Genomic DNA, 27922 nt, shown 5'->3' on the forward strand with positions numbered 1-27922 from the left:
AGTCCAAGTGAAGTTCAGTCAAAAATCAGTTACCACTCCTGTTACCAGTGGTTCCCTTTATCGAGCAATCACTTCCCTGACAGGTGATCAACTCAACTGCACTCAAATGACTCTAGTGGATCCAACAGATTCTGGTACAATTTTTGAGAGTCAGGACTGGGTCTCCAAGGCTTCACTTTGGCATACAGTGGTAATTAGGCCTTCATGGCAACCAGCTCTCCAAGGCAAGCTTCTTCAGTTCTTATGGATCTGTAACAGGGCATCAGCCAACTGAATCTTGGAGTCCCCTTCTCTCGGGCATGGGGATGACCTTTATCTGACACCACAGGCTAAAGGAGCCCAAGGAGCAAGAGCAGCAGGTGCAATCCAGTTTATGGTACATCCTCACTTTGAGGGGTCTAGTAGATGGCAGGGCAGTCCTTCTTCAGTGCTGTCTCCAGTCCATACATGATCGGAGGGTACCATGGATGGCACTGGTATGCCCTTTTCTCGCCATGGGGATTTATTTATGTATTTGTATAGCGCAATAATACCCGAAGGCGTCTAGGCGCTGACATCACGGTCTCCAGCCGGCCACAGGGCATCAAGAGAAGAAAATAGCTTTAGGCCTGAAAGAGCCAGGTCGTTAAGCTTTTCCTGAATGATATCAGGTCTGGTGGGTTTTTCAATGGTAGTGGCAATTGAGTCAAAAGTCTGGTGGTAATGTATAAAAAGCCTTTCCCTCCCTAATTGGTGAGGCGTGCCTTGGGGACCTCCACCAGCCGAAGGGAAGCAGACCGCAACATTCTAGAAGGAGTGTACCAACAACAGTGGTCGATAAAATATGCAGGACCCTGCTTGTTCAGCACCCTAAAGGCGATGCAAAGGGCCTTAAACTTGATCCTCTTATCCACCGGCAGCCAGTGGAGGGAATTAAGGGCCGCCTTTGCAGACGCGTATTTAGGTAGTTTGAATAGCAGGTGGGCAGCTGAATTCTGCAGGACTTGCAACTTGGTAAGAAGAGCTTTATTCATACCAATCAGGAAGTCATTGCAGTAGTTCAGCCTAGACAACACTAGTGCTGAAACAACAGTTTTCTGTATTCCGGATGGTATGAAGCAGAAGATTTTTTGAAAATGTTTAAGATGAAAAAGATGGCTGATGTGATTACATTCAGATGATGGGAGAATGAGATAGTCATGTCGACGATGATTGCCAGGTTCCTGGCCTTGGTGACTGGTGTGGGAAGGGGGCCAAGTTCACTGAGCTACCAGTCTGAAGAACAAGGGGAGACATCCCTGCCAAAGAGAAGAACCTCCATTTTATTGGAGTTCAGTTTAAGGCAGTTTTCAGACATCCATTGGTTCATCTGTCTCATACAGGCATGAAAGTTGTGGATGGAACTACGAGGGTCCTCTGGGATGGACACTATAATCTGTGTGTCATCGACGTAAGATACCATGGTTATTCCAAAGGATTTATTAAGCCTGGCCAGGTGAACCTCATTCACATTAAAAAGAGTTGGACTGATCGACGAGCCCTGTGGAACCCCATAAGGAAGAGTAAAACTCTGAGAATTCAGGCCATCCATCTCCACAGATTGTTTGCGGTTAAAAAGGAATGAATTGAACAGTTGTAGGGCGGTACCGGCTATACCTGTTTCTTGAAGGCGATGTAATAGGAGGCCATGGTCCACCGTCTTGAATGCTGCCGAAAGGTCAGGAATGATCAGTGCCGCCATGCCTCCCTTACCTACTGTGCGCCTAATTTCTTACGTGGCCGAGATCAAGGCAAGCTCCGTACTGTGGCCGCCGCGAAAACCGTTTTGAGAGGGATCCAGAATGTTATTATGATTGATAAACATAGTAAGTTCTTGATTCAGGTATTTGTCAAGGACTTTTGCTGGCAGTGGCAGACGAGCTATATGACGATAGTTGGCTGGATCTAATTTGTCCAAATTAGTTTTTTTTAAAGTGGTAGGATGGAGGTCTTTTTCCATAACTCACGGAAGATACTGGTTCCCAAACAAGATTAAAAAGCTCAGTAAGATGGCTGGGTATCGGTTAAATCACTAAAGTTAAAATCTTGGGGGGGCAGGATCAGAGGAAGAGCCCGATTTGGCAGCAGCAAGAAGTTTGAACGCCTGCTCGTTAAGTAATAGGGAGGAACTCAGAGAGAAGCGCAATATCTGGGCTACGGGCGTGTTTAAACTCCAGGGGATCCTGACTATTTGCCACTTGAGTAGGGTTTGAAGTAAATTTGTTGTAGAAGTCCCAGACTTTATTACAAAAGGCGGAAGCCAAAGTGTCACAGAAGGCTTGATCTGGGACTGTCTCTTTATGCACCTGAACTCAGCTCAATTTTTGTACTGTGGCAAATAGTTCTTTGGCGTTGTTTTTAGCTTTGTCAAGGGTCTCTGGGAAGTACTTGATTTTGGCAGTGTGACTCCTGTCTTTGTAATTGGTAAGTATTTCCCTATAACGCTCTTTTTCCTTGGGGTCATACATGAGTCTCTGGGAAGTACTTGATTTTGGCAGTGTGACTCCTGTCTTTGTAATGGGTAACTATTTCCCTATAACGCTCTTTTTCCTTGGGGTCATACATGAGTCTCCCGTGCCTTTCTTGCCTGCGGCACTGCCTTGTAAGTAGTCTCAGCTCATCGGAGAACCAAGGTTCAGTGGGGGCTGTCCTTGTGGTTTTCCAGATTTTTGGGGAACGGTTGCCTGTATTGAGGACCTGATCCAGTCATGGTAATCTAAACCAGCTCTCCCTGGGACAGTGGATAAAGGTGGTCTATTATAACTAAGTTCAGAGGACAATTGAGTGTGGTCTAGGTGATGCCAGAGAAAGAGCCTCCGGCTCTTTCTAGGCACCTGCTTATTACTAGCGGAAGGAGGCAGGGCGAGAGTGAACAAGACCGCTGCATGGGCCAACCATAGTAGTTGTAGGCTCCTGTTGAATTTCAAGAGTGGACAGTTGGAGAAACCACATCCAGCAGATGGCCGGCTCTATGCGTCAGATGTGTTAGACCAAAGCTCGCGAAAGGGTCCATCAGGGCATTTGAATATTTGTCATGTATGTTATCTAAATGAAAATATAAGTCTCCGAGAATAGTATACTCCTGAAAGGGATGTGCCAACTAACAAGCCAACTGGCTACCAGGTTCCCTCTCACTTAATGACCAGGTACTGTGAAGTGTGGCATTTAGCTAGCCTAGAATGCACCATTCTGCCCATTTCCAACATGGCAGAACCCTTCGTTTGGTGTGTGGAGCTCCCTAGTCCACCCAAGAGGTGTGGCTACGTTGGAGCTACACGCCCATTGAAAAAACTGTTCAGCAACAGCATGGACGTCAATTATCAGAATGCCAGGGGTAGCAGAAGTGACATCACATGCAATGTGACCCACTCCGATGATTTCACAGGAAGTGACATCACACAAAGTTTGATCTGGTGACATCACCGGAAGTGACATCACCTGCCATTGACCCACCCTGATGATGTTACAGGAAATGACATCACGTGCACTTTGACATGATGGCATCACTGGAAGTGACCTCAGCTGCCCTTCGGCCCCATGAAACCAAAAGAAGCGACGTTGCATGAGCTTTGACAGGAAGTGATGCATCTAACTTTTGGTTACTTAAATCACACACAAAGGCTGGAAAATCTGTACAGATGCAAAATAAGTACCCTATAAACAGAAACATTTCAAATCCTATTCCCAGGGCTGTGATCAATCAGGAGCATAGCCAGTGTGTTATTGGGAGTACTTAAAATGGAAACATAGAAGTGCAGGTACTAGTGCTTACTTTATAAAAGAATACGTGGTGGACCCAAAATCTTGCTGAGAAGCCCTCGGCCAGTGCTAATGTATGTCAGTGCGCTGAATACCAAGTCTACCTAGCCTTGATTTCACCTCTCAGGCCTCTTTAATTCACCTCGAGACACTCCCAGCCGCTGCACTCTAATGTGCTCTTTTTCACCCCTGCTTTCTCTCACTGTCACTTTTTTTTCTATCTTTCTCTGCCTGCTTCTTCCCTCCTTGTGTGAATATCATTCTCTTGTTCTGGGTCAAAGTCTGATGGAGAAAAATGCTGCTGGTTCCACATAAATGAGTGGCGGTGGGCCCCATCTGCAACTACTGGCAGAAATTAAACATTGGCAGTGGCAGGTACCCTATGCTAGAGAGCCTGCTTGTTTCTCAGAAACGCCATTACTCTCCAAATAAAAATATCGCACCTCTGCTGAGAAGTGCATGTATTCTCCCTCTCAAAATAACCTGACAGCACCGGACCATTTAAAGCATCAGTCATACTCCCTGGTGCAAGACATGAAATGGTCCCCAGACTGCTGTTTAAATGAAAGAATACAACCATAATCAGCGTTCAATTGGCCTAGCTTCCATTGGTGCAGCAGGTGCAGTGGCACCAGGGCCAAGCTACCTGGGGGACCCAATGAACCCTGATTATTGCTGTATTTTTTGCAACACTGGTATTCGATTTGCAGGTGTCTACTGGTGACCAATAAACACACAGACTCATGGATGGGTAGATATTTCACTGGCTCAGGGTTGGGCAAGTTCACAGGCTCAAGAGTGAGCAAGTAGTTCTCAGCCTTGGTGGGGAGGCAAGTAATACACCGAGGCAGGTAGGCAATAGGCTCGAGTATGGGCAAGGAGAACGCAGGTTTAGGGTGGTTTGATGGTTTACAAGTTCAGGGAGGGCAAGCAGCACACTGGTTCCACAATGGCTTTTTCCATATATACTTGAGGCAAGTAGCACACAGGTTTGAGAGGGAGCCAGTACCACACAGGCTAGAGGATGAGTAAATAGCACAAAGGATGATTGGTGGGTTAGTAGTAGCACACATGCTCAAAACAAATAGTGTACAGGCTCATAGGTGTGATATGGACTCATAGAGCAGATTGAAATACCCAAGTACCAAGCCAGTGGGAATCAATCAATATTAGAGCAACAGGTACTTTCCAATTCTATACCACCACAAAGTTTATTTATGAACTGATTTTATTTAAAAATAGTTTATCAAATAATAAAGCCAAACAGTGCTTAATGCTGGATTAGCGGCAGGGTCGGCCTTTAGCATGGGTGAGCAGCTAGGCCCGGCCCAGGGTGCCAATATTCTGAGGGGCGCACGGAGCTGGTTGCATTAAGGTTATTTCGCCAGCAACATCCCTGTCATCCGGCTACAGTCTTGTCTGTGCCCTGCATGCTCTCTGTCTAATTTGCAAGTTTAAAGCAGTTTGCAGGTTTAAAGCAGTTTTAATCTTCATTATACTGTGGGTGATATTTTTAACACCCTATTGGCCCGCTTCTTTGCCATCCATTCCTCCTCTCACCCCTGCTGACACACACCAACAACCAGGGCCGGCTCTAGGCATGGGCAGCCTGGGCACCTGCCCGGGCCTCGCACTCAGCCCACCAGCATGGGGCCACGCACTGGTGATGCGTCCTGTCGGTTCCCTGGCGATCCATTTCAAAGAAAGGTGTCACCTTTCTTTGAAATGGAGGGGCCCCCCTCCCCGGGCCTCTCAGGGATGGTATCTGGATACATAAGGGAGGGAGACGCTCCCTTCAATTGAAAGGAGACCCATTCACAGACACTGTGGGAGGCCCATTGTCCATCATTTTGGCGCCCCCCATAGTTTTAACTTTTAGCCCACAAGCAATTCTGACACCTATCGGACTGAAGGTGTGAGAAATGCTTGTGGGCTCAAAGGTAAAACTGTGGGGGGCGACAAAATGCTGGACAATGGGCCTCCCACAGAGTCTGTGAATGTCTCATTGCAAGGGGCCACTTATCTACATTAGAGTGGCCTCGCACATTCCCTTTTAGCCCAGGGCCTCGCAAATCCTAGAACCGGCCCTGCCAACAACACCCTCATCACTGTGAGGCAGCAGAGCTCCCAGTGATTTATGTGAGCTGGGGACGGTCCAGAGATGTTTGTGTTCAGGGGACAGTCACTGCTCAGCCAGGGACTGATCAGAGGCCAGCTCTGATTAGCGGCATGTGTTTGCCGCGCAGCAGTTGAGGGTGTGGGTAACGGCAAGAGCGGTCGACTTTGAAGCAAATCACTTAATCTCCTGGTGCCTAAACCATTAATGTGTCTGTCTGTAATGCAACTGGGACTCGTGTAAATGCGCTCTGATACCTTCGGGTTGAATTTGCGCTATATAAAACGAAAATAAAATATTATTATGATAAATAACGTAGCGCAAACTTATACTATATGGTCGATGAATAACCTCACCAATTACCACCACCATATAAAGTCAAATGACTAGGGGCCTCATCCATCCGCCTGAGCATAGAACTATTTAGTAGTTTGCAAAATCTTCATTAACCAGATTTGGGGCATGTAGCACAGTTTACAGAACTACCAACTTGTTGGACAAAATCCAACAACAATGAGCCACAACACCTTGCATTGGCGCTAAGCCGATTTTAAAACACACCTTACACCGAGGCTTTCCTGCTCAATTAGTTGTTTTCTCTAGAATGATCTTTAAAAATAAGCACAGCATTTAAATGTTACTCTCTACTACGATTTTGGAAAAACGTGAAAGTCTGCCTTAAAATGCTATTGGCAACATTCATTTGTCGGTTAGGAAAAAAGCATTAGGTGAATAATGCATCTGTACATTCTATTGGGTACATCAAAACATGGTGTGAGTGTACTTGTTCATATCCATTGCATTGCATTTGTTTTGAGGCCCAGAAATTTTCAAATGTGAAATGTATCTTCAAATTTAGGGAATTAAAGCTTGACTTGTCCTGATTACAATGTACTGAAACATGCACCAATTCAACCTTTGGAAAATTGCTTTCTAACCGTTCATTTAGCGGGAAAACACGGAGGGGCAGATTTACAATAACTGGCGCCTCCCCAGGGATGCGCCAGTTATTGTGCGCCGCAGCTCCGCCACCCATGGTGCGCCGCATTTACAATGCGGCGCACCATGGGGCAAAAACGGCACAGATGCGTGACCCATCTGTGCCGTAAAGGTGGCGCATTGCTGGAGTTGCATCGCAAGCACGACGCAGCTCCAGCAAGGCTCGGGAGTGCCCTATCTGTCCAATGCTGCGTCAAGCCTTACGCCTGCTTCAAGCAGGCGCAGGCTTTTGACGCAGCATTGGCTTAAAAGTGACTGAGTGAAATCTTGTAGATTTCACTCAGCCACTTTTAGGAGGCGTTCCTGTGCAGGAACGCCCCCCCCCCTGCGCCGGAACGCCTCCTTATGGCGCAGGGCTTTACAACGTGACGCATCTCCCAGATGCGTCACGTTGTAAATAGGGCACATTGTTTGCGCCGCCGTTGCATCAAAAAAAGTGACGCAATTGCGGCACAAAGAGGCGCAAGGGGCTTGTAAATCTGCTCCAGAGTGCCTATGTAATTAGAGAGGTGCAGAGTTTACATACTTGGTCACCGTTGGTCTCTTACTGAAGTCTGGCACATGTTGTCACACGAGCCGGACTCCAAGAGAGAGATCTGTTGGGGTCTGGCCAATAAATCTTGCCAGTTTAGTCATTGGTAGCATCCTCTCACGTGCTACTAGATTAACGGCCCTGCAATGGATCCAGGCACCCAGCGCAGCAAATGCATACACCTGTATCTTGAATTCTAGGACTGCATGCTGGCCGGCAAAGGGTCACCATAGCAATGGTACAGAGGATGAGTTCTGCACAGGTCCGGGCCAAGGGGCCCAACCAGCTTGTAGGCAATCTGCAATCATGACACAGTCACTTAGAGCTACCTTCAGCAGTGCAATCAAGCGCTGCTCACACTAGCTGAATGATTTTTAGCCAGGAGTCAGAAGTAAGGTGGCAGGGGTCACAACGGGTGGCTTAGGGGTCAGTTGCGATCCGTGGTGACCCCTAATTGACGTCTGTGAGCAACAACTTCTCCCTCTCTGTCCAAAATGTTAGCCTGTCTGCTAATACAACAGAGCAACCCCTTTCGTGTGTGACTACCTTTTGCCCTTCCAAGGCAAGTTCCCCAATAAAATTCCCCTTTTGGGCTACCACCCTGTTTGGTTATCCTGTCTGGGGGAATTCTCACCGCTTCCCACTGCAGGCTCTATGTGGTCATTCCTAAGAGTCATTCACACCTCTACCTTGGAGGGCAGAAGGATGTTTAGAGGACAGCAGTTTGTGTGCAATCGTAAATAGTCACTGGAAGCTTTGGGCAACAAAGTAGAGAAGTGTGGCTCACTGGTTAGAAGCGGCAGACCCTGAAGCAGAGATCGGCCCTGGACCAGGGTAAAATTCCCGACGCGGCAAGGTCTTGGGTCAATGTCCGCGGACTCGATAATTCTCACCGAGGTGCCTACGCTAACCATGGGTCCCACTCTGCAACTCTGGGCAATAGCTTGCTTAAGCTCCACTACGGCCTCATCAGCGCCGGGGATGCCTGGCTTCACCTTGGAGGTGCCCAGGAGGGACCATCTCACAGGGAAAGCCAGGACGGGTTCCCCAGCGGTATACAGCACCAGGACACGCCGAGATGGAGTAACAGTGTGCTTTACAAGTATACTTCTAAACTTACACATTGTAAACTAGTGATATTAAAATTGACTCATACAGCAAGTTGGGTTTAATGCACTCGTTCTTTTGATACCTTGAAGTACCAACTTCAGTAGTCCCATTTGGAAGTTAGCACAGCTGAGTTGTCAGCGTACTCGCCAATGGGGCTACTAGCTTTTCTACAGTAAACATGACAACACAAGGTTTTTACTGTTGGGGCATGTACAGACTAAGCATGGGAGGATTTTGCGGATCCACGATCCGCGGATTTGCGGATTTGCGGATCCGCGGATTTGGGGCGGGGCTTCCATGCGAGTGCACATACCTCTTGTGTGTTTAAAAGGTCTGAGACCGAACAGAGCAGTAGATAAAGAGACAGAAGCTCCTGGTCACAGGAACAGCAAAGGGATTGCGCTCGTGAAAGTCAAGGATGCAAAGGCCTCTATTCAGCATCACAGCTGATGTTCGACGGTAGATTTGGGAAGAAGGGCAAGGCACACCTGCCCAGCCTCGATGATGAGCACGATTGTTTTTGGGCTGATGAATGAGTCACTGCATTTGAGCTTCAACTAGTTCCAGCGACCATGTGTGTGTTACTATGCATTCGCCCCGAAGGGCACAGGGGTCCCTTGGGTGAGCTGTCCATCATAGTGGGTCAATGGCGGGAAGACGGTGCACACCGCGAGTGTGTGGGCGGGGCTTCCATGCGAGTGCACATGCCTCTTGTGTGTGTAAAAGGTCTGAGACTGATCAGAGCAGTAGATGAAGAGACAGACCCTCCTGGTCACAGGAACAGCAAAGGGATTGCGCTCGTGAAAGTCAAGGATGCAAAGGCCTCTATCCAGCATCACAGCTGATTTTCGACGGTAGATTTGGGAAGAAGGCACACCTGCCCAGCCTCGATGACGAGCACGATTGTTTTTGGGCTGATGAATGAGTCACTGCATTTGAGCTTCAACTAGTTCCAGCGACCATGTGTGTGTTACTATGCAATCGCCCCGAAGGGCGCAGGGGTCCCTTGGGTGAGCTGTCCATCATAGTGGGTCAATGGCGGGAAGACGGTGCACACCGCGAGTGTGTGGGCGGGGCTTCCATGCAAGTGCACATGCCTCTTGTGTGTGTAAAAGGTCTGAGACCGATCAGAGCAGTAGATGAAGAGACAGACCCTCCTGGTCACAGGAACAGCAAAGGGATTGCACTCGTGAAAGTCAAGGATGCAAAGGCCTCTATCCAGCATCACAGCTGATTTTCGACAGTAGATTTGGAAAAAGAAAGCACACCAGCCTGGCCTTTAGTAACTATTTTACGATGGCGCCGGCAAGCTGCCAGCGCCATCCTAAAATAGTTACTAAATTAGCTTCAACAGGAAGCTCTAATAGATAAAATCGAGCACCTGCTTTATTTTATCTATTAGAGCTTCCTGTTGAAGCTAACTTAGTAACTAGTTTAGGATGGCGCTGGCAGCTTGCCGGCGCCATCGTAAAATAGTTACAACAGGCCAGGCTTCAACTTTTGCCCCCGGATCCGCCGCTCGCGGATTTGCGAATTCTCGGTAAATTCGCGGGAGTTCGCGGATCTCGAATTTACCGAAAATTCGCAAAATCCGCGAGCGGAACGGATTTTGCGCTCATACCTAGTACAGACACATGTCTTTCTTTTTAATACACAGCACCCTGCTTTAAGAGATCGTTAGGCCTTCCTTAGGGCATATATATTTGTAAAACATATTTTGCTTTACTTTGCCACACTTGTGGCGGCACTCAGAGCTGCACACCACCAGGGACACATAAACTGACAGGGCCTGGGTACCCCTAGTAATATATGCTAGCGACTTATCAGAAAGATACCTTATGCTAATTGGGGTAAACAAATTAAACTTACAGTTTCAAAGATTAGAGCACATGCACTGAGTCCTGATCCACGGGCTCAGTGCGTTACAGTCATTACACCAATATCTAATAGTTAGAAGATGAGGGTGAACCTGCAAAAAGCTATTTCTTCACAGAGACTGAAAGTGAAAATTAGGCATCAAACATTCTACATCAATCCATACGAGAGAATGTTGGTTTAAGAACTGCATACAAAGTGCAAAAGAGCTTTCAAGAAGTATTAATGCATAGTGAAGATACAGTATATTAAGAAGTAACCAGAACATCCAGTTTTGGAAAGAATCACAAATAATTGATAATCCTGTTACATAGGTCAGTACCGTTGGTCTTCGCTTTTAAAGATTCATCTGTGGCCACACAATAACTTAAAAGCTGAGAAGATAAGCAAACTATCATTGAGAATCAAATAAAATGAAAAGGACCATCATTTGAAAGCAAATATATTGCATGTTTCTATAAAGCAGTGAGGTAAAGAAATAAACTTGATAAAGGGACCATCTATTATCAATCAGGGTCTCTGAAATATAATCTTTTATACAGGATTTACCTATATCCCCGATCCCTAAACGAGTCTGAATGTGGTCTGGAAGATAACCTTGTGAGAAATGTAAACACACAGGAGTACTATTAAGATACAGTTGCTAAGCATTGTACTCGTAACTAAGTAGCAGTGCGTAGACGTTATGCATAACACTAGAAAGTATCAGAGATACCTGTAGCCATATTGGTGGTCCCCGGAATTATGTATGGGAATAATTGTGTAGTTACAGCTCAGAAGGCAGTCTTATTTTAAATAGAGACATTCAAAGGTTATAGGCTGATCTTCACTATGACGTAAACTAAATTGCCAACTGGCAACCACGGATACCAACAACTGGCCACTGAGAGCAGTGACGTTCTTTCAAGTTATACATGGCATCAACGCAAATTTATTTATTCCACCATTTATTCACATGCTTTGCTTAATCTCTTTCTGGTATTTAGATATGTCCAGGTACTACGTCAATTTATGGTGGAAGAAGGGACACTAAATTGTTTGCAGCCTCGTCACAAAGGCATTTTGAAGTATGTAAAGTGATATTTCTTCAGTATTGTTTCACATACTATTACATGCCTTAGTAAATAAGCTCCAGAACCATCTAACAAGCAAGTGTAATGGGAACATTCACAGAACATTTATATGCAGTTTATACAAATACAAAGGCTCTGCTCTCTTTGCACTTTTACTAATAAATTACACTTTTCCTGACTGATTCATAAAGGCATGTGAAAGTATGCAAAAGAGTGTTCTTTAGTTCTATTTCCCCCACTCATTCATGCATTTGTGAATCAGACCCTATGTTTTTGTAATTAACATTCTAGCATTTCACTTGATGTAGGAACATTTCCCTTTCTTACTATTTTGTATGCAAATATACAGGAATGGCAGTTGCAGGTTTTTAGTCATATGCTTTACAGTGATGTAGATTTCTGGGGAGAATGAATGCATGAATGAATGAATATAAAACGTGTAAAGCGCTAACTTTGCCCAAGGGTGTCAAGGCGCTAACAGCAGAAGATAAATGCAGACAGCTGAGGCACCCCTAAACCAACATCTGAGGGAACAGCAAGGTTTTTAACATTTTACGAAACAGAGTGTCTGACCATTGTCCAGCAATTTCGTCAGGAAGAAAATTCCACAACTTAGCAGCAGACGCTGAGAAGGATTTTCCACCCCATCTCAACCGCTTAAATCAAGGCACCGTAAGAAGATGCTTACTGGCCAAGCAGAGGTTCCTAGTAGGGACGTAATGATGAAATAATACTTTGATACCGTCCGGGCCCCGGCCATAGTAGGCATTATGAGTAAGGCAAAGAACTTTAAACGTGACCCTACGACCAATTGGGAGCCAATGCAGAGACCGAAGGGAGGATGAGACTGAGTAATGTTTAGGCACATCAGTCACCAGCCTAAATACAGCATTTTGCACCAACTGTAGACGCTGCAGCTGTCCCTTATTAATACCCAAATGAAGGGTGTTGCAATAATCTAGTCTGGAGAGTATTAGAGCAACAACAACTTGTTTGCGGGCAGCGAGTGAAAGACACTGTGTGACCTTCTTTATGATCCTTATGAGCCAGACACAAGAAGCCACCGATCGACTGATCTGTAGATTGAGGGACAATGATTTGTCCAACAGGACTCCCAGGTTCCTACCATGGGAAACAGGGCCGGGGCAAGTACCCAAAGATTCAGGCCACCACTCCCCGGACCAGATGTTTGCCTTGTCCCCAAAAATAAGAGCCTCTGTCTTCTTGCCATTCAATTTAAGATAGTTTTTGACCATCCATGATGAGGAGAAATTAATTACTTATAGATAAGTTCAAAATGGAAATACATTTGAAAATATATTTAAAATCATGCTTATGTGAAAAAAGTAGACCTATCAGCGGCATTCAACACCGTCTCCCACCGCACACGAGTCACCAGACTACACAACGCCACCACCATATAAAGAACAGCCCTGGACGGGATCCGATCGTTCCTCCCCAGAAGAAGCCAAAGGATCAGACTACCACCCTTCCTCTCCGATCCCACGCAAATCACCTGGGGAGTTCCACGGGGGTCATCACTGAGCTCGACCCTCTTCAACATCTACATAGCCCCCTCACAGCCATCGCCCAACAACATGGTCTCAACATAGTATCCTACGCAGACAAAATCCAGCTCATATTCTCCCTCACCAAAGACCCCAACAGCGCCAAACTCAACAACCAGAAAGGAATGCAAGACATCGCAGTCTGTATGACCAACAGCTTCCTGAAACTCAACGCCGAGAAGACCGAAGTCCTCGTCTTTGGAACCTCCCCCTCAGCATAGGACAACACCTAGTGGCCATCCACCCTCGGAAGCCCACCTAAACCCTCAGACCACGCCAAAAACCTTGGCTTCATTCTCGGCTCTTCATTCACCATGAACCGACAGGTCAACGCTGTCACCTCCAGCTGCTTCAACACCCTCCGGATCCTCCACAAGACCTTCGAATGGATCCCCCCTCAGTCAAGGAAGACCATCACCCATGCACTCATCACCAGCAGACTGGACAATGGGAACTCACTCTACACCGGCATCAACAAGTCCCTACTCAGCAAACTCCAGACAATACAGAACACCACTGCCAGATTCGTCCTCGGCATCCCCAGGCACGAGCACATCAGCCAACTCCTGAGAAGATTCTACTGGCTCCCCATGGAGAAAACAGTCACCTTCAAAATCCTCACTCATGCCTACAAATACCTACACAACAATGGACCCAAATACCTCAACCACAGAATCAACTTCCACGTACCCCAAAGAAACCTCTGATCTGCCAACCTCGCGCTGGTCAAAACCCCACACATCCACAGAGCCAGAGCAGGCAGAAGATCCTTCTCTCACATCGCTGGCAAGACCTGCAACGAGCTACTGGCAGACATCAGAATATTCCCCCTCCCTGAACACCTTCAGGAAGACCCTCAAGACCTGGCTCTTTGGCTGAGCAGGCCTGCGGACCCCTCCCCCCACCCTCAGCACCTTGAGACCCTCACGGGTGAGTAGCGTGCTTACAATTACCCTGATTGATAGATTGATTGAAGATCCCTCTCCGATTGAAACTCCAAGGCACCAGACTGGACCTGAAACATTCTTGCACTATATTCTGCTTGCCGGTAGATGGTGCGTTTTGCCTTCTGATGACTTCATCCTACCCGAGATATGACGACACAGAGCTGCATGTAGGCACCACACCTGTACACTGACATCAGTTACGGTTTTATTGAACAAATTAATATTTCTCCAATTTGAAATCAGCCGGATAGCTGGACGCAGCTCCAAGTCCTGCAACAGATGCCTCTTGATGAACATGGTGGTGACCAGGGAGCAACAAGCCACACTTTACATGGCCAAGCACAACAGACAAAAAGGTCACTGTTTTCAGTTAGTGTAAGTCAAAGTACAAGATAAAGAGAATTCACAAAAACATTTGGCAATTTCTTTGACTTTTAGACACTCCTGTTCTCACTAGAGTGAATATAGTTTGCCTTCACTGTACACTGCTACGGCTTTGTCGTTCTCTCTGGAGCACTGTTCAGATTTAGATGGTGTGGGCCCCCAATTCCTGGGGCCAGCATCAACTCCCATTCAGGTAGCTGCTTTTATGGAGGCCATTCTACATATTTTCAATTTCACTCCTATTTACGTTCTCTTTGACGTGTCTTCTGGCCTCGGGGAACTGATGAGTCTTCCCCTGTCATTGACTCACCCCGCTCAGACTACCCTGCCTCCGGCACTGAGCCATTCTTGTACACTTTGAATGATGTTGCTCCATTGGCAACGTCTCTAATGACATCTGTACTGTATCCATTGGTGTCAGCTCTGGATTCGAAGCAGTTGTCATTAGGGTTTGCTCAGTGGCATACTACACAAATACAAAAGTGCAGTCTGATGTGGAAGACGCTTCTCCTGTGACATCAGTATCTTTCCAATGGTGGCTGGTAGGGTACAGGGGTGATGGGTTGAAGGGGCAGATTGGGGTTGAAAAATATTTTTAAAAAACACTTACATTTTCCATCATTTTTTTCTCTTTCTCTCTGCTCTTCTTCTCTTCCTGACTCCAGTCCGGAAGAAGCAGGAAGCTAACAGGTTCTCCTATGCCAATCACAATGCTGCAATGTACCATTGTGATTGGTCTGAGCACCATGGATCGGTGCTCAGACATAGACAGGGAGCCTGTGTTTACAGCCTGGTGGGGAACATGCAAAGTGTGAATTACTGTTTGGACAGCCCAAGACAGCCAGCCAAGCAGTCATGCACACTTAGTGTGCACATGACTCCACCCCTGAGCCACCAGCCTGCCCCACCCTAACCTAGCCCAGCAGCAACAAAAAGTAAAATGATAATAACGTTGTTATTATAATTTTATTTTTACCTTTTTCACTGATCTAAGAGCAGTGGGGCAATGCTCCTCCGCCTTAGCGTAGGAGCCACCCCAGTTAAAGAGGATGGAAGTTTTTTTTTGGACCTCATTCAAATGATGAAGCTAATGATGAAGAGACTTACAATTTATTCTCCCCACACTATACTGATGGATTTACAGAATGCCAGTGGCCTTCCTACTTCAGCTGATTTGCATCTTGATTCACCACATGGCCCATTACTGAGGAGAACATTTCTTTGCTGCAATCATTAGGAAGTGTTGGAGCAACTTTTCCTACTGAGGAGACAAAGGAGAATTTACTGACAGGAATCCTTGATCCAGAGCCTTCTACTTAAGAGCCGATTTTGTCTGTCAATGTGGTCTTGATCGACCCAATTTTGGGAGCCTGGTCCATATCCTTTTCAGATCCACTTATGAAACACTCCACAGCAAACCACCATAAACAGGCACCTGGGAAATGAGATTTCTGAAGATGTCCAGACTTCTTTGATGGATATGTCCCTTCCCGGAGCTTCGGCTTTAGTGAGAAAGCCAACACTATTCAATATTCAGGCCTCTGCGTGATCTCTGGGTCTGGCCTCCTCAGTAAATCAGACCCAACAATTGTATAAAAAGTTCAAAGGTTCAGAGGCGTCAACGTCCACCAACATCAGCCATCACAAACACAAACTAGTTGACAGGCCTAGCAGATTTTTTAGGGCTTTAGAGACTGAAGTGGTGCTATGAGAAAGGGAAAGATGTAGCAGCAACCGTGCTTTAGTATATAATTGAATGAACATGAGTGACCACCGAGGGTGTGGGGATAATGGATTTAGAATTAACTAACCCACTGAAATTCAGTCACATCAGATAAATGGATGTTGCAGATTAACTAACTTGGTTAAGCCCTACCCTTCCTGGATGATCCTCATTGTTTACCCCCAGTTGTCATGCAGGTATCAACGAATCACCTCTACGTGGAGGTGTTAATGTTGCGATATAGATAATGTCCAAGGCAGAAGGGGGATTAAATGCTACTCCCATTACTTTCAGGTACTGAAAAAAAAGAATATTGTCCTGTTCTGGATCACTGTATATTTAACACATTTATTCAAATTCGAAGGAGATATGGCCTGCCAGCAAAGCTTCAGGCTTTGGGCACTGGGTATCCAGCTTGAAGTCCTGTCTTTGGCTCAAGATCTTGTGATTCCTGGCAAATCACTTAATCTTTCTATGCCTAAAAACATAAAAAATAATAAAAAGTAAGCTGACCTTGTGTAATGTAATCTGGTGTTCGTGTAAGGTGCACTACTTCCAATGTGCCACATTCGCACTATATGAAATTGAAAATAAATGAATAAATAAATACAGAAGTTGAGAATAATAACATTCACACAAGTTCTGCTGGCCTTGGACCATGATGACTGTATAGTTTTCTGGAATCTGCAGGACACATACTTTCATGTACCAATTTTACAGTGCCACAGTAGATAACTGCAGTTTGTAGTGGGATCCACTCAGTTTCAACAATTCAATTCAACATCATACAATTTGGCCTCTGGGATGTTAGGAAGGTCAATTTGGTGGCCATCTTCTATCTGTGATGGTTGGGGACATGTGTTCCCATACCTTGACAACAGGCTGTTAAAGACAGGCTTTTCTCAGTTAATGTCGCTTCACCTACAGTGCGTGATGTTATTATTGTTCAACCTGAGGTTCTCCATCAATGAGTCCAAATTTCACCTAAACTCTTCTCAGAGGCTACCCCTCTTTGGGACCATCTTGAAAAAAGCTGCTTTAAAGGCATTTCTTCCCCCACAATCTGATACCACCCCCACATGAATGTTGGTATCTGATCAAGGGTTTGCAACACCGTTTATCATCAGAACGCATTGATGCATGTTGTTGCAACTCTCTGTTTAGTGAGGATACCGCTTTCAAGTGCCCGCCTAATTGCGATTCGGAATGAGTTGCAAAGCCCATTCTGTGATTCTGAAAGACTTTTCGACTCTCAAACATGGTGAAGTACATGGAAACGCACAACTTTGCAGTAGCAAACCCTGTAATTTTGTAAATTGGAAGGCTAGCGTCCTAAAAATCGTGCTATACATCCAAACAAAGAGTTTCACCCACAGACACAGTCACACATTTGGGACAAGCTGTTCACTCTAGACAAATGTGCAAGCGCATGTCTCCCGAACACTGGTCCCATATCATCTACGGGGACCTCTGTGCAGGCGGTTGGCTTGGTTAATAGCACTACTCCTGTGCAGCCTCGCCCTTCAACTGCTTTAGAGTTCGTCAACCCAGCCAATCCATTTCGATGGAGTTTATTTTTTAACCCTAGTTTTGGGGTAGAACTTAAATTCTGTACTAAAAGCCTGTGTTCTACTGGAGTGCCGGTGTATAGGAGAGCGCAGTATAGGCAGTGAGCACATTTCTCTGTAGTATGGCTTTTATGATGGGAGTACTTCTTCAAACAAGGCGTGCTGGGGGGCAGGAGGGGGGAGGAGAGCAGGAAGGGGGGCGCAGGGAAAAAGGAGGAGATGGTGCTCCACATTGTGAAAGAGGCCCGTGTCTCGCATTGCGTCTGCAGCAGCCCGACATCATGTGCATGAACAAACTTCGTAAGCACAGCCTCGAATGCAAACTCTGACATACATTTGCACAACCGCATATTTATGCTTTTAAATGCAGCCATGTGGACACTGTGATTTTTCCCAAATTCACCTGCTCAAACAGGCTGACTTTAAGAAGTGCCTGTGGAAACATACACAAAGAAAAGGATGTGATAATTATTTGATATTGTCATGCCAATGGTGAATTGTTAGGACACCAACTTGGGTCATATTTAGAGAACGTATGTATAATGCGTGGTTGCATTGTGAGCGAATATACAAATCGTAAACATAATTTGGAAATTAAACTAAAAATTATACTTATTTTTATACAGTTTGCCAGACATATCAAGAAATCGGAAGGCCAGAAAACCCCCAAAGTTGAGTTACAGATTTCAATTTATGGTGTGAAAATCCTAGAACCAAAGACAAAGGTAAGGAAAGTTCCTTTGTAATAAGATTGACAAAGCATCTGGAATGCATTAGAAGACTTATCTCTTAAAACAAAGTGATTTTGATTTACACGCATTATTCTTCCTTCATTACGAAGTCGGTTTGACTCTTTCCCACTAGGGAAAAGAAGCTACCTGCTAAGTCTTAACTATTTTATTTATCGGAGTGTGCTGATGGTGAACAAATTCAAACATTATCCAGGGAAACCCCAAGCAATATCAAGCTGTGCACAACCAATTAAATACTCAAGCGACCTATGTTCCATCGTTGTTTGCATTGTGACTGAAATGAATGTTATTTTGAAACTAAAGTCAGGAGCGCCTGAAAATGTACAGCATGAATTACGCAGTTTTTAAAAAACTTTGGGGTATATTATCAAGCCTGTGAGATAAAATTATCGCCGCTTTATCGGCCGAAAACGGCCGATAAAGCGGCGATAATGGGCTTGATAATATGCTCTAAGGAATTCCAATCGAAGCCCATGTTAGATGTGAAAACATCTAACATGGGCTTCGATTGGAATTCCATAGAGCATATTATCAAGCCCATTACCGCCGCTTTATCGGCCGTTTTCGGCCGATAATGCGGCGATAATTTTATCGCACAGGCTTGATAATATGCCCCTTTATTTTTCATTTTATTGTTTGAATAACAAAACATACAATTGGAAGAAGGAGTCGTTAATGCACGAAGTATACTCAATTGCAGGCAGTAAGGTACAGCAATGGGTGGAAGGTATTGTTGCAGGCTTTTCAATGGGAGAACATAGGCTTACATCAACATCACATATATATAAATACAGATATCTAGTCTCGTACATTCTTAATCGTCAGGCATAGATTAGACATCACAGTTGTTATTAACTTTTTTCTGGCCTGCCGCGTGAAAGGTCTTGACTTCCCCCATCGGCGTCTACGTCTAGATTGTAGTATTTTATCCACGGCTTCCAAACTTTTCTGATGTTACGTGGGCAGCCCCTCACGTTATAAATCACTTTCTCCGCAACCATGTATATGTCCATGCTAGCCTTCCATTCCATAAGTCTAGGAAGTTGCTGAGCTCCCCAGTACTTAGCTATGTCTCTTCTAGCTACTACTAATCCTAGATTAGCCAGTAGGAAAGTATTGCGGCAGGTCAATGTCTGTGGCGATACCTAGTAGCAGGAATTTAGCACCTAACTCTAGGTGAACTCCCAGTATATTGTTCAATTCTCCCAAGATTGTGTGCCAGTAGGTTTGGATATATCTGCATTTCCAAAGGGTGTGTATATATGTGCCGCGCTCCACATGCCATTGCAGGCGTGCCCTGTCAAAGTAGACCCTGTGGAGGATCTTATATTGTATGAGACGCAGCCTCAGTCTGATTGCTTCTTCGTGGGGGAGCATAAGGGCCGCCTCCTAATCTATGTCTTCAAGTGAGCCGGTGGTGAGTTCCTTCTTGGCGCACAGCGGACCAAGGTTGTCGGGCATAGTGTTGATTTGCGTCTTATACGTCAGGGATATCGCCTGGTTCTGGATTTCCTCCTGTAGAAGCCTACCTTCTAGTGGGGCATATTCTGGCAGCGTCACACCGTCCAACCCCTCAGCCTGCCAGGCATGTTGAAGTCTAAGGTATGCATAGGTTTGGGAACTATGAAGCTGATATTTAGACTGAAGGGAAGAAAAGGAGGCTAAGGAGCCTGTCTCCAACAAATCCCCTATCTTAGAGATTCCTATAGGGTCCCACCTCTCAAACCCCTCAACTTTCCGATCTCAGTCAGTCTGGCGCCCCCCCCCCCCCCCCCACAGGGGTGTCTCACGCGTAGGTTTCGCTTCCCATTTCATCTGTTTTTCCGCACTCTTCCAGGCCGCTAGCACACGTTGGGTAGCGGGTAGGAGGCAAGCGCTCCCGTCTCCCTGTATATGTAGTGTAGGTGAGTGCGTGTACGGAACTGTAGTCTTTCCAATCTATATGTCGGGTGATCTCCTGGTGAGTGGCTCCAGTCGTTAATGACTATGAGGTGGGCCGCCCTATCATAGGCTCTGATATCTGCTAAGGCCAGACCTCCATTGTATGGGTTACGTTGTAGGGTTAGCTATTCGTGGGTGGGCTCCATCCCATAGAAGGAGACATAGTTCACAGTCAATGGAAGCAAAAATAGCATCTAGTATTTTGTGGTAGGTGTTTTGCAGAATATAAAGGACATGAGGGAGTGTTACCATTTTATACATGGAGGCCCTCCCCATGATGGTCAGAGGGAGTTTTCTCCACCTCTTCGCGTCCGCCTGAAAGTTCTGTAATGCTCCCCTAATATTACGATCTAGTATGACCACAGGGTCGGTGGTAATGAAGAGCCCCATGTAGCTAAACCCCTCCATGGATAGCCGCAAACAACTCGGGTAAGTCTGAGGTGCAGTCTCTCCACTCAACAGGTAGAGGGTGGATTTATTACAATTGATCTTATAGCCTGCATGTCTGCCATATTCTTCCAATATTTGCAGTATGCGGGGGAGTGTCTCAACTGGTTGTGTGACATATAGCAGAATATCGTCCGCATATAGTGATGTACTTTCTTCTTCGAGAAGGCCTGAGTCGTCAAGAAAGCCACCCAGCCCTGGTCGGGTTCTAACCAGACAGGCCAGAGGTTCTAGTATGTGGGCAAACAATAAAGGGGATAAGGGACATCCCTGCCTGGTGCCGCGTTGTATCGGCCTGTTGGCAGAAAGAGTTCCGTTTACCCGTACTTTCGATTCAGGTGTATTGTATAACAGCGACAGCCATTCTCAGAAGGCCTGGTCGAAGCCCATTTTTTCCAGAGTACACCACTTGAAGGGCCAATGAATTGTCTCAAACTCTTTCTCCGCATCAAGCGAGAGAAGCAGATGGGGACTATCCCGACCCTGTACTTTGTCCATCCAATTAGCTGCGTGGCGCAGATTAAAACATGTGGCACGCTTTGGCATGAAGCCTGATTGATTTCTATGTATCAGCGGGAGAATCACGGTTAAGAGATGTCTCGCAAGGATTGTGGCCAGGATCTTTGTTTCAATATTAAGTAGGGATATGGTGCGATACAACCCACATTCTTCTGGGGGTTTCACGGCTTTAGGGATGACCACCACCGTGGCCAGGCGGAGGTTTTGTGGTAAAATCCCCTGTTCCTTCGCTTCCTGGAACATCTTAAGAAGATTAGGTGCCAGTAGTGCACTATTCAGTTAAAAAAATTCTCCGAAAGACCGCTGGGACCCGGAGTCTTGCCCGTCTTCTGTCAGCGAATGGCCTCGATCACTTCTGCCAGTGTCAACTCCCCCTCTAGGCTGTCTTTCTCATCCTGTGTAAGTGAGGGTAGGTCAATGGTATGTAAGTATTGGTGAATCTGTGACTCTTCCACCTGGCTGTGGGCTGTATATAGTGTTGTGTAATACCACACAAAGGCTCCCGCTATAGCCTCAGGAGTGGTGTGGGTGACAGCGTGTTCCCTAATCGACAGTACCCATCTCGACTCTATTTCCTTCCAAGCCATGCTAGCAACTTCCCCGCCCTGTCCCCGGTTTTGTAAAGTCTGTGTTGGGTCGGTTTCACCTCATTGGTTGCAAGGGCCAGGTATTCTCGTTTGGTTATTTCAATTTGGCGCAACATGTGCTCGGTCAATGTGGTGGGGTCAGTTCCCTCAAGGTCTAGAAGCTTCTGTTCGAATTCTTCAACCTCCTGGGCTGCAAGTTTCTTTTTGTAAGCTATTATGTTCTGTGCTCTGTCCCATAGGACCGTTTTATACGCCACCCATAAAGTAAATGAGGACGGGATTGAGCACTCATTTTCACTAAAATAGAGCTTGGAGTCTACACAGAGCTCCTCAGCGATTGTCTCATCTCGCAGTGCCCACGCATTCAGTCTCCATTGTGGTATGTGAGGACTGCCCCCACCACCCACCTTTACCAGTAGGGGAAAATGGTCAGATATGCCCCTAACTAAGTATTCTATGGTGTCAACCTGGTGTATTTCTCCCGCCAGGGCGAGAAGATAGTCCAGTCGTGAGAACACTCTGTGGGCCCCTGAAAAATAAGAGTAAGCTCGTTGATGAGGGTGGTGTCGCCACTACAAATCAGACAGTGCCAGGGTTTCTAAGAAGCGGGCCAATGGAGTGGTTTCGGGGACACCCAATCGGGTGCGGGTGCTATCCCGCGAAGGATCAAGGACATCGTTAAAATCTCCCCCCATGATATGTATGGCTGGGCCAGAGTGCTGAAGTAGCGCTGTTAAGTTATCTAACGTGCGTTGTTGTAGCCGTAGGAGTGCATATACACTAATAGGTAGGAACATCTGTTGTTTCCAAATACCTCTTACTGCCACGTATGTCCCCTCTTTATCCACCCATTGTTGTATGATACGGAAGGGAGGGGATTTTCTAATAAGGATTGCCACTCCTCGTGATCTTTTGGTAAATCCAGCGTGAGCCAGAGTGGTGTATTGTCCCCGTTCTAAGAAAGAGCAGCCCGATTCTAACAGGTGTGTTTCCTGTAGGAATACAATATCAGGTTTATGTCTCTTAAGATATCGGGTCCCTAGCCCTCTTTTAACTTTGTTACCCAAGCTATTGATATTCCATGTCATTACTGCATATTTATCGTCCATCATATCAACCTATTGTTTGGGTTGTCCCTGTCTCGTCTCCCATCACAAGCCCACCCCCCACCTCCCGCCAACCTCGCTGCAGCATAATGTGCAAAACCTCGAGTCAAACGATCTCCATTTCCATAAAAAAAAACATACAATACTCAAAACAATGTCCCACCTACCCCCCACCCAACACTCTTCAGACACCCCCACCGCCCTTCAGCTTGTCAACATGACAACTTTGGTATGGGTAATCCACTAAGAGGTCTGTTAACCCCCTTCCCCCCACACAATTAACTACACCACAATAGTACAATAACCTCACACAAAATGGTTCCCCAGTTCAGTGCTAAGTCCCTCGATACCCACTGAACCGTGGGAAAGTCTTACTGTCTGCTGGCGGCCAGCTGGCCCCGATTCTCAGGTCTCCTCGCCATTGGTGGGCGGTTGCAGAGTTTGCCCATCTGGAGACTGGAGATTCTGGTCTGTTGATTCTAATTGTATAATACTTACAAGCAACGAGTGCTCACTATGCACATCATCTGAGTCATCCCTTTCGGATAGTTCAGTGTGTTCAGTGTCTTCCGATCGATTCAGGGATCATGATGGGCGGGACCAAACTTCTTCGTCCCCAGATTCTGACAGGAGCGTGTCCGTACCTCTGGGTTGCAGCGCCCTTCCTGGCGTACTCCCTGCTGAGTTCTGGGCCCTCAACCCTCGCCGCCGGCGTTTGTCCTTGGGTCTGTCCTGAGACACAACCCCTCATTTCAGTGGTGGCTGGGTTGAGGCGCTCGGCATCGTCCCCCGCAGCTGTGGTTGTTCGTCGATCCAGGACCATGCCGCTTCGGGAGTTTGAAAGAATGATGTGGAACCTTGGAAAATAACCTTCAGTTTGGCCGGGAATAATAACATATATTGGAGCCCCAATGCTCGCAGTTTAACCGTGACCTGGTCAGAGGTTCGCCTCTGCTTTTGTACATTACTGGAGTAGTCAGAAAAAACCATCACTCGGGTATTCTCGTAGCAATCCTCTTCTTTCTTCTGGATTTCTTGCAATATTAAATCCCTGTCTTGAAAATTTCGAAAACGCGCTATCAGTGGTCGTGGAGGGGCTCCCGACAGCAGAGCAAAGGTCGTCATCCTGTGCGCCCGTTCTATAACAAAGCAGGTTGAGAATGGCGCCTGTGGTAAGGTATTTTTCAGAAAAGTTAAAAGAAATTGACCCAAATTGGACCCCTCTGCCTTTTCTGGATAACCAACAAATCGCAGGTTATTCCTTCTGGCCCTATTTTCCACATCATCCACTCTCCAGGCCACTTCTGCCACGGATGCCAAGATTGCCGTAACATCTGTCCACGTGCCGTGAGAGACATCTTCAAGCTCTGAGATGCAGTGTTCGGTCTCATTCACCTGCTCAGAGACTGCGGAGATCGTGTTGCAGCAGTGTCATCTCCGATCGGACCTCCACTATCTTCCCCTCTAGACTCTCTCTGGACTCACGAATGGCTTGCAGGATAGATGCAGTGTAGCAGGGCTGCCCTCTGCACCTGACGGCATGGGGAGGACTTCGGCTTAGAGGTCCAATTTACCCAGTCGAGATTGTTTGGTTTCTTTCTCTTTATCTTTCGCCATCCTGGGTGAACGTGCAGGAGTGGACAACCCAGCAAGTGTCTTCAAAACCACAGACTTCTGCAAGTTCTCGAGTTCTGCCCCACCTGTTGATCCCTGAGAGGTCTAGCGATGTCCGAGTCAGGGTACTGAAGCCGAGTGGGTTCAGAGTCTAGAGCCGGGCCCTGTAGGTGCCCTCCCGGGCATGTCAGTCTACTAAGAGAAGCACCACCGCAGTGTGTTGCTGAGGCCCATGTTAAACCGCTCCCCAGCAGCGATCCTGGGTGCGTGCTAGGCCGGTATCCCTGGTCGGGCAGGAAAATTCGTGTCGAGCCCCCAGTGGTCGTCGGCCGTGGCACAGGCAAGCGCAGGGCCCAAAGGGAGTGGGGCTCTGCACTGGATAAAGGTGACGGACACAGCCACGTGTCCAACCACAAGGCAGTCAGCAGGAGAGTAGCCTCCAACCCCGAGTCCCTCCATCCCGTCTGAACTGGTCACAGGTGGAATTTGTTATATGTCCACAGTGGGGGGGGGGGTGTTCTGCTCCACTGAGGTCTAGGTAGGCGGGATTGGATTGAGGCACCCCTTCGTCAACCCCAGTGCCGGGGAACAAAGGTGGATTTTCCCGTTAACTGGCACAAGTAGGAAGTTCATATGAATGGCAGAGTGATAGAGTCTAGTCGATGCACCAGACAGGGAAGCAAAGGTCGCGGTCGGCGCCGCTCTGAAATCCAAGTGTGAGCCTCCTCATCATACGGTGTGGGCATTGATTCAGAGCCCCACCACAGAACCACAAAGTCACAGGGGCATCGCCGGGGGCCTGCGCAAGGGAAGCTCCCCATCACAGGGCACTGCACTCTCCCGCAGTCTCCAGGCACCGACCCCCAATGACCAGAGCTCCACCTCCCCACTTCAGGGATTCTCTAAGGCCGTGATCGCACCTCACGTCTCACACACCATTCAGGGCAGCGGTCAAGCCTCTGCGGGCGCCACCCGCGTGGAGCTTCTGGCGACCACCACACACGGGGCACAGCAGGGTCAGTGGAGCCCACGAACATCGCAGCCACCAAGAAGCTGCAACCCCGCCTGTCCTTGTCATCACACCATCACCACAAGCTCTCGGCCAACAGGGTCTTGGGGCCCCTGTATGTCACTGGCAGCACAGGTCATGGACCAGGTGGCCAACGCTATCCCAGCAGCGCCACAGCCACCCTTCGACAGGGCCCACCTTACTGCCAGGCAGGAAACAGTCCGTGGATGCAAAGGGCCGACACCACAATTCTCACACGCCCAGGCTCCAGGCCACTCCTGCGGGAATCAAAAATATGCAGGGAAGGTCGCCGCACCTCGGAGACCCACGTCTCATCACCTTAAGGCGAGCGGCAGCGGACCGCTCTCAGCTCCAAGCACCGAGGTATCTCCTTTAGTGCCGCAGGACAGGGAGCAGCCGGCGCTTTGAACAGGCACCCCATCAGCCACAAATGTTTGGCCACACCTCCAGGGCCCCACAGGCTTAATCTGGCTCACCACTGCCGCGGTCAGGGAGGCCCTGCGCTTGTGACGTCGCGCACAACACCTTCTGCCTCAATGGATACTCTCCTCTCTTTCCTTCCCTGCAGGAGCGCCACTCTCCCGGGCCCGGATTAGTTCTTCGCCGTCGTCATCTTGGAGGCAGCCGGGCAGCAGGCCAAGCGCCAGAAAATGCCCGAAATGCGAGGTCAGAACAGCGTCCTCTCTTCCACCGGTGGCACCGCTGTTTCTCGGCAGTGTTCCGCCGTCGGTACGCTGGGTTTATGGCAATGTTGTACAGGATTAATGCAGGATTATGATTGGGGCCAGTGGAGGTCTCGTTCAACACAGCTACTCCGCCATGCTGCTGGCCACGCCCCCGAATTACACAGTTTTCAATCGTCTCAGCTATAGGCTACGCTCAGAAACGTTGCAAGCACAATAATTTAAATGATCTGGATTTTTATATATTTAAGTTCTTATCAAATGCTTACAGGTTTCCCTCTGGCCACTTCATTCTTTACCGAAAGGTTTACACAAGAAGTTAGTTTGTATACAATTGGCCATATAGATTGTTCTTGTTCGTGAAATCTGTTTCTGGTTGGGTTCACAGTACTGGATTTGAAGAGGGCTCCTATCGTGTGTCTTGATCTCCAGTTCAAGGTTCTCTCCAGTCAAAGTTTTCCAAACCTTGGTGATCCACTCTGTCTGAATGTAACAAAGAAATGTGCACATTCTCTCTTGCATCACGATTAAAGAACATTCTTAGGAGGTACATCCTCAAGATGGTCCTTACCAGTGTTTAGTTTGTAAAATAATGAGTTCCGGTGCCCCATGCTCCGCTCAGAAGTCCATGGCCAGTTCTATTAAATGTCAGCAGTGGAATACCAAGGTGTCTGGTCTTAGATTCACCTCATGCCTCATTAATCTACTACCAGGAACTCCGTGGCCCTTTAGCTCACTCTTGCATGTGGCTGCTTTCTCAGTTATTGAAGGTTTCTCCATCTTTCTCTTCCTCAGTCTTTAAGCTTAATCTACTTTTCCTTCTCTTGGTCTCGGCAAAGGTCTGATGCAAAAAATTACGGGACTTTCCCCAATACAGAGTGCAAGTGGCAACCACTGGCCTACATCAAACACTGCTTTTTACCCAATAGATGCCATGCGGAGACTCTGCTGCGCCCATACTCACCTGAGATGTTATAGAGATACACTTATTGTTGTGTCGTCATATAGCACAGTCACATTCAGAAGGATTATCCTTCAGCAGGCCCTTTGTATTCCACTTGTAAGTGCCCTACGCCACAGAGTCTCTCACAGAGGTACTGCAGTTTCAGTTGATCTGGGTTTTGTAAGACACGTTTTGTGGAGACTCATGCAGGGTTTTACATTTTAGAGCAGAAGTAATTGTAGAACTCACTGGCAATGGCATGTTCCTTTAGCCTTGCACTGTACGATGTGAAGCAGGCACCGGTAGAAAGTTTTTTTTCATTACTTGTTACAACTGTCGGTGTCTTTGGGTCTGTGACTGTTTCACAGACAATGTGGAGTACTAAGTGCATTAGACAGATTGTAAAAAATGGGGTTATTGGTTGAGGGAGTGATTAACCCTTCTTGAGCAAAATATCCACAATCCTCGTCAGGGTGAACCATAAAAGTAACAAAATTACATTAACCTGTGCTTAACCCTCTGGTATCTTGGCACAAAAGCAGTTAGGCTTAACTTAAGGGCACCGTGTTAGGTATTTATGCTACATTCAAACAGTAATAAAGTGAAAACACAACTCAATAAAAAAAGA

General features: G+C 47.0%; 1 protein-coding gene across 5 annotated transcripts in view; it reads left to right on the forward strand.

Moving 5' to 3' along the window:
• GULP1 (GULP PTB domain containing engulfment adaptor 1) overlaps positions 1–27922 on the forward strand; it is a 1926496-nt gene that overhangs the window by 1393775 nt on the left and 504799 nt on the right. For all 5 annotated transcript variants that reach the window (XM_078683687.1, XM_078683689.1, XM_078683690.1 and 2 more), the window contains one exon: positions 18299–18397. In XM_078683687.1, coding sequence (XP_078539813.1) covers positions 18299–18397 — 99 coding nt within the window. The remainder of the gene's footprint in view (positions 1–18298; positions 18398–27922) is intronic.

Source organism: Lissotriton helveticus, chromosome 3_1 (assembly GCF_964261635.1).
Source record: "Lissotriton helveticus chromosome 3_1, aLisHel1.1, whole genome shotgun sequence".
In the NCBI taxonomy this organism is placed as follows: domain Eukaryota; kingdom Metazoa; phylum Chordata; class Amphibia; order Caudata; family Salamandridae; genus Lissotriton; species Lissotriton helveticus.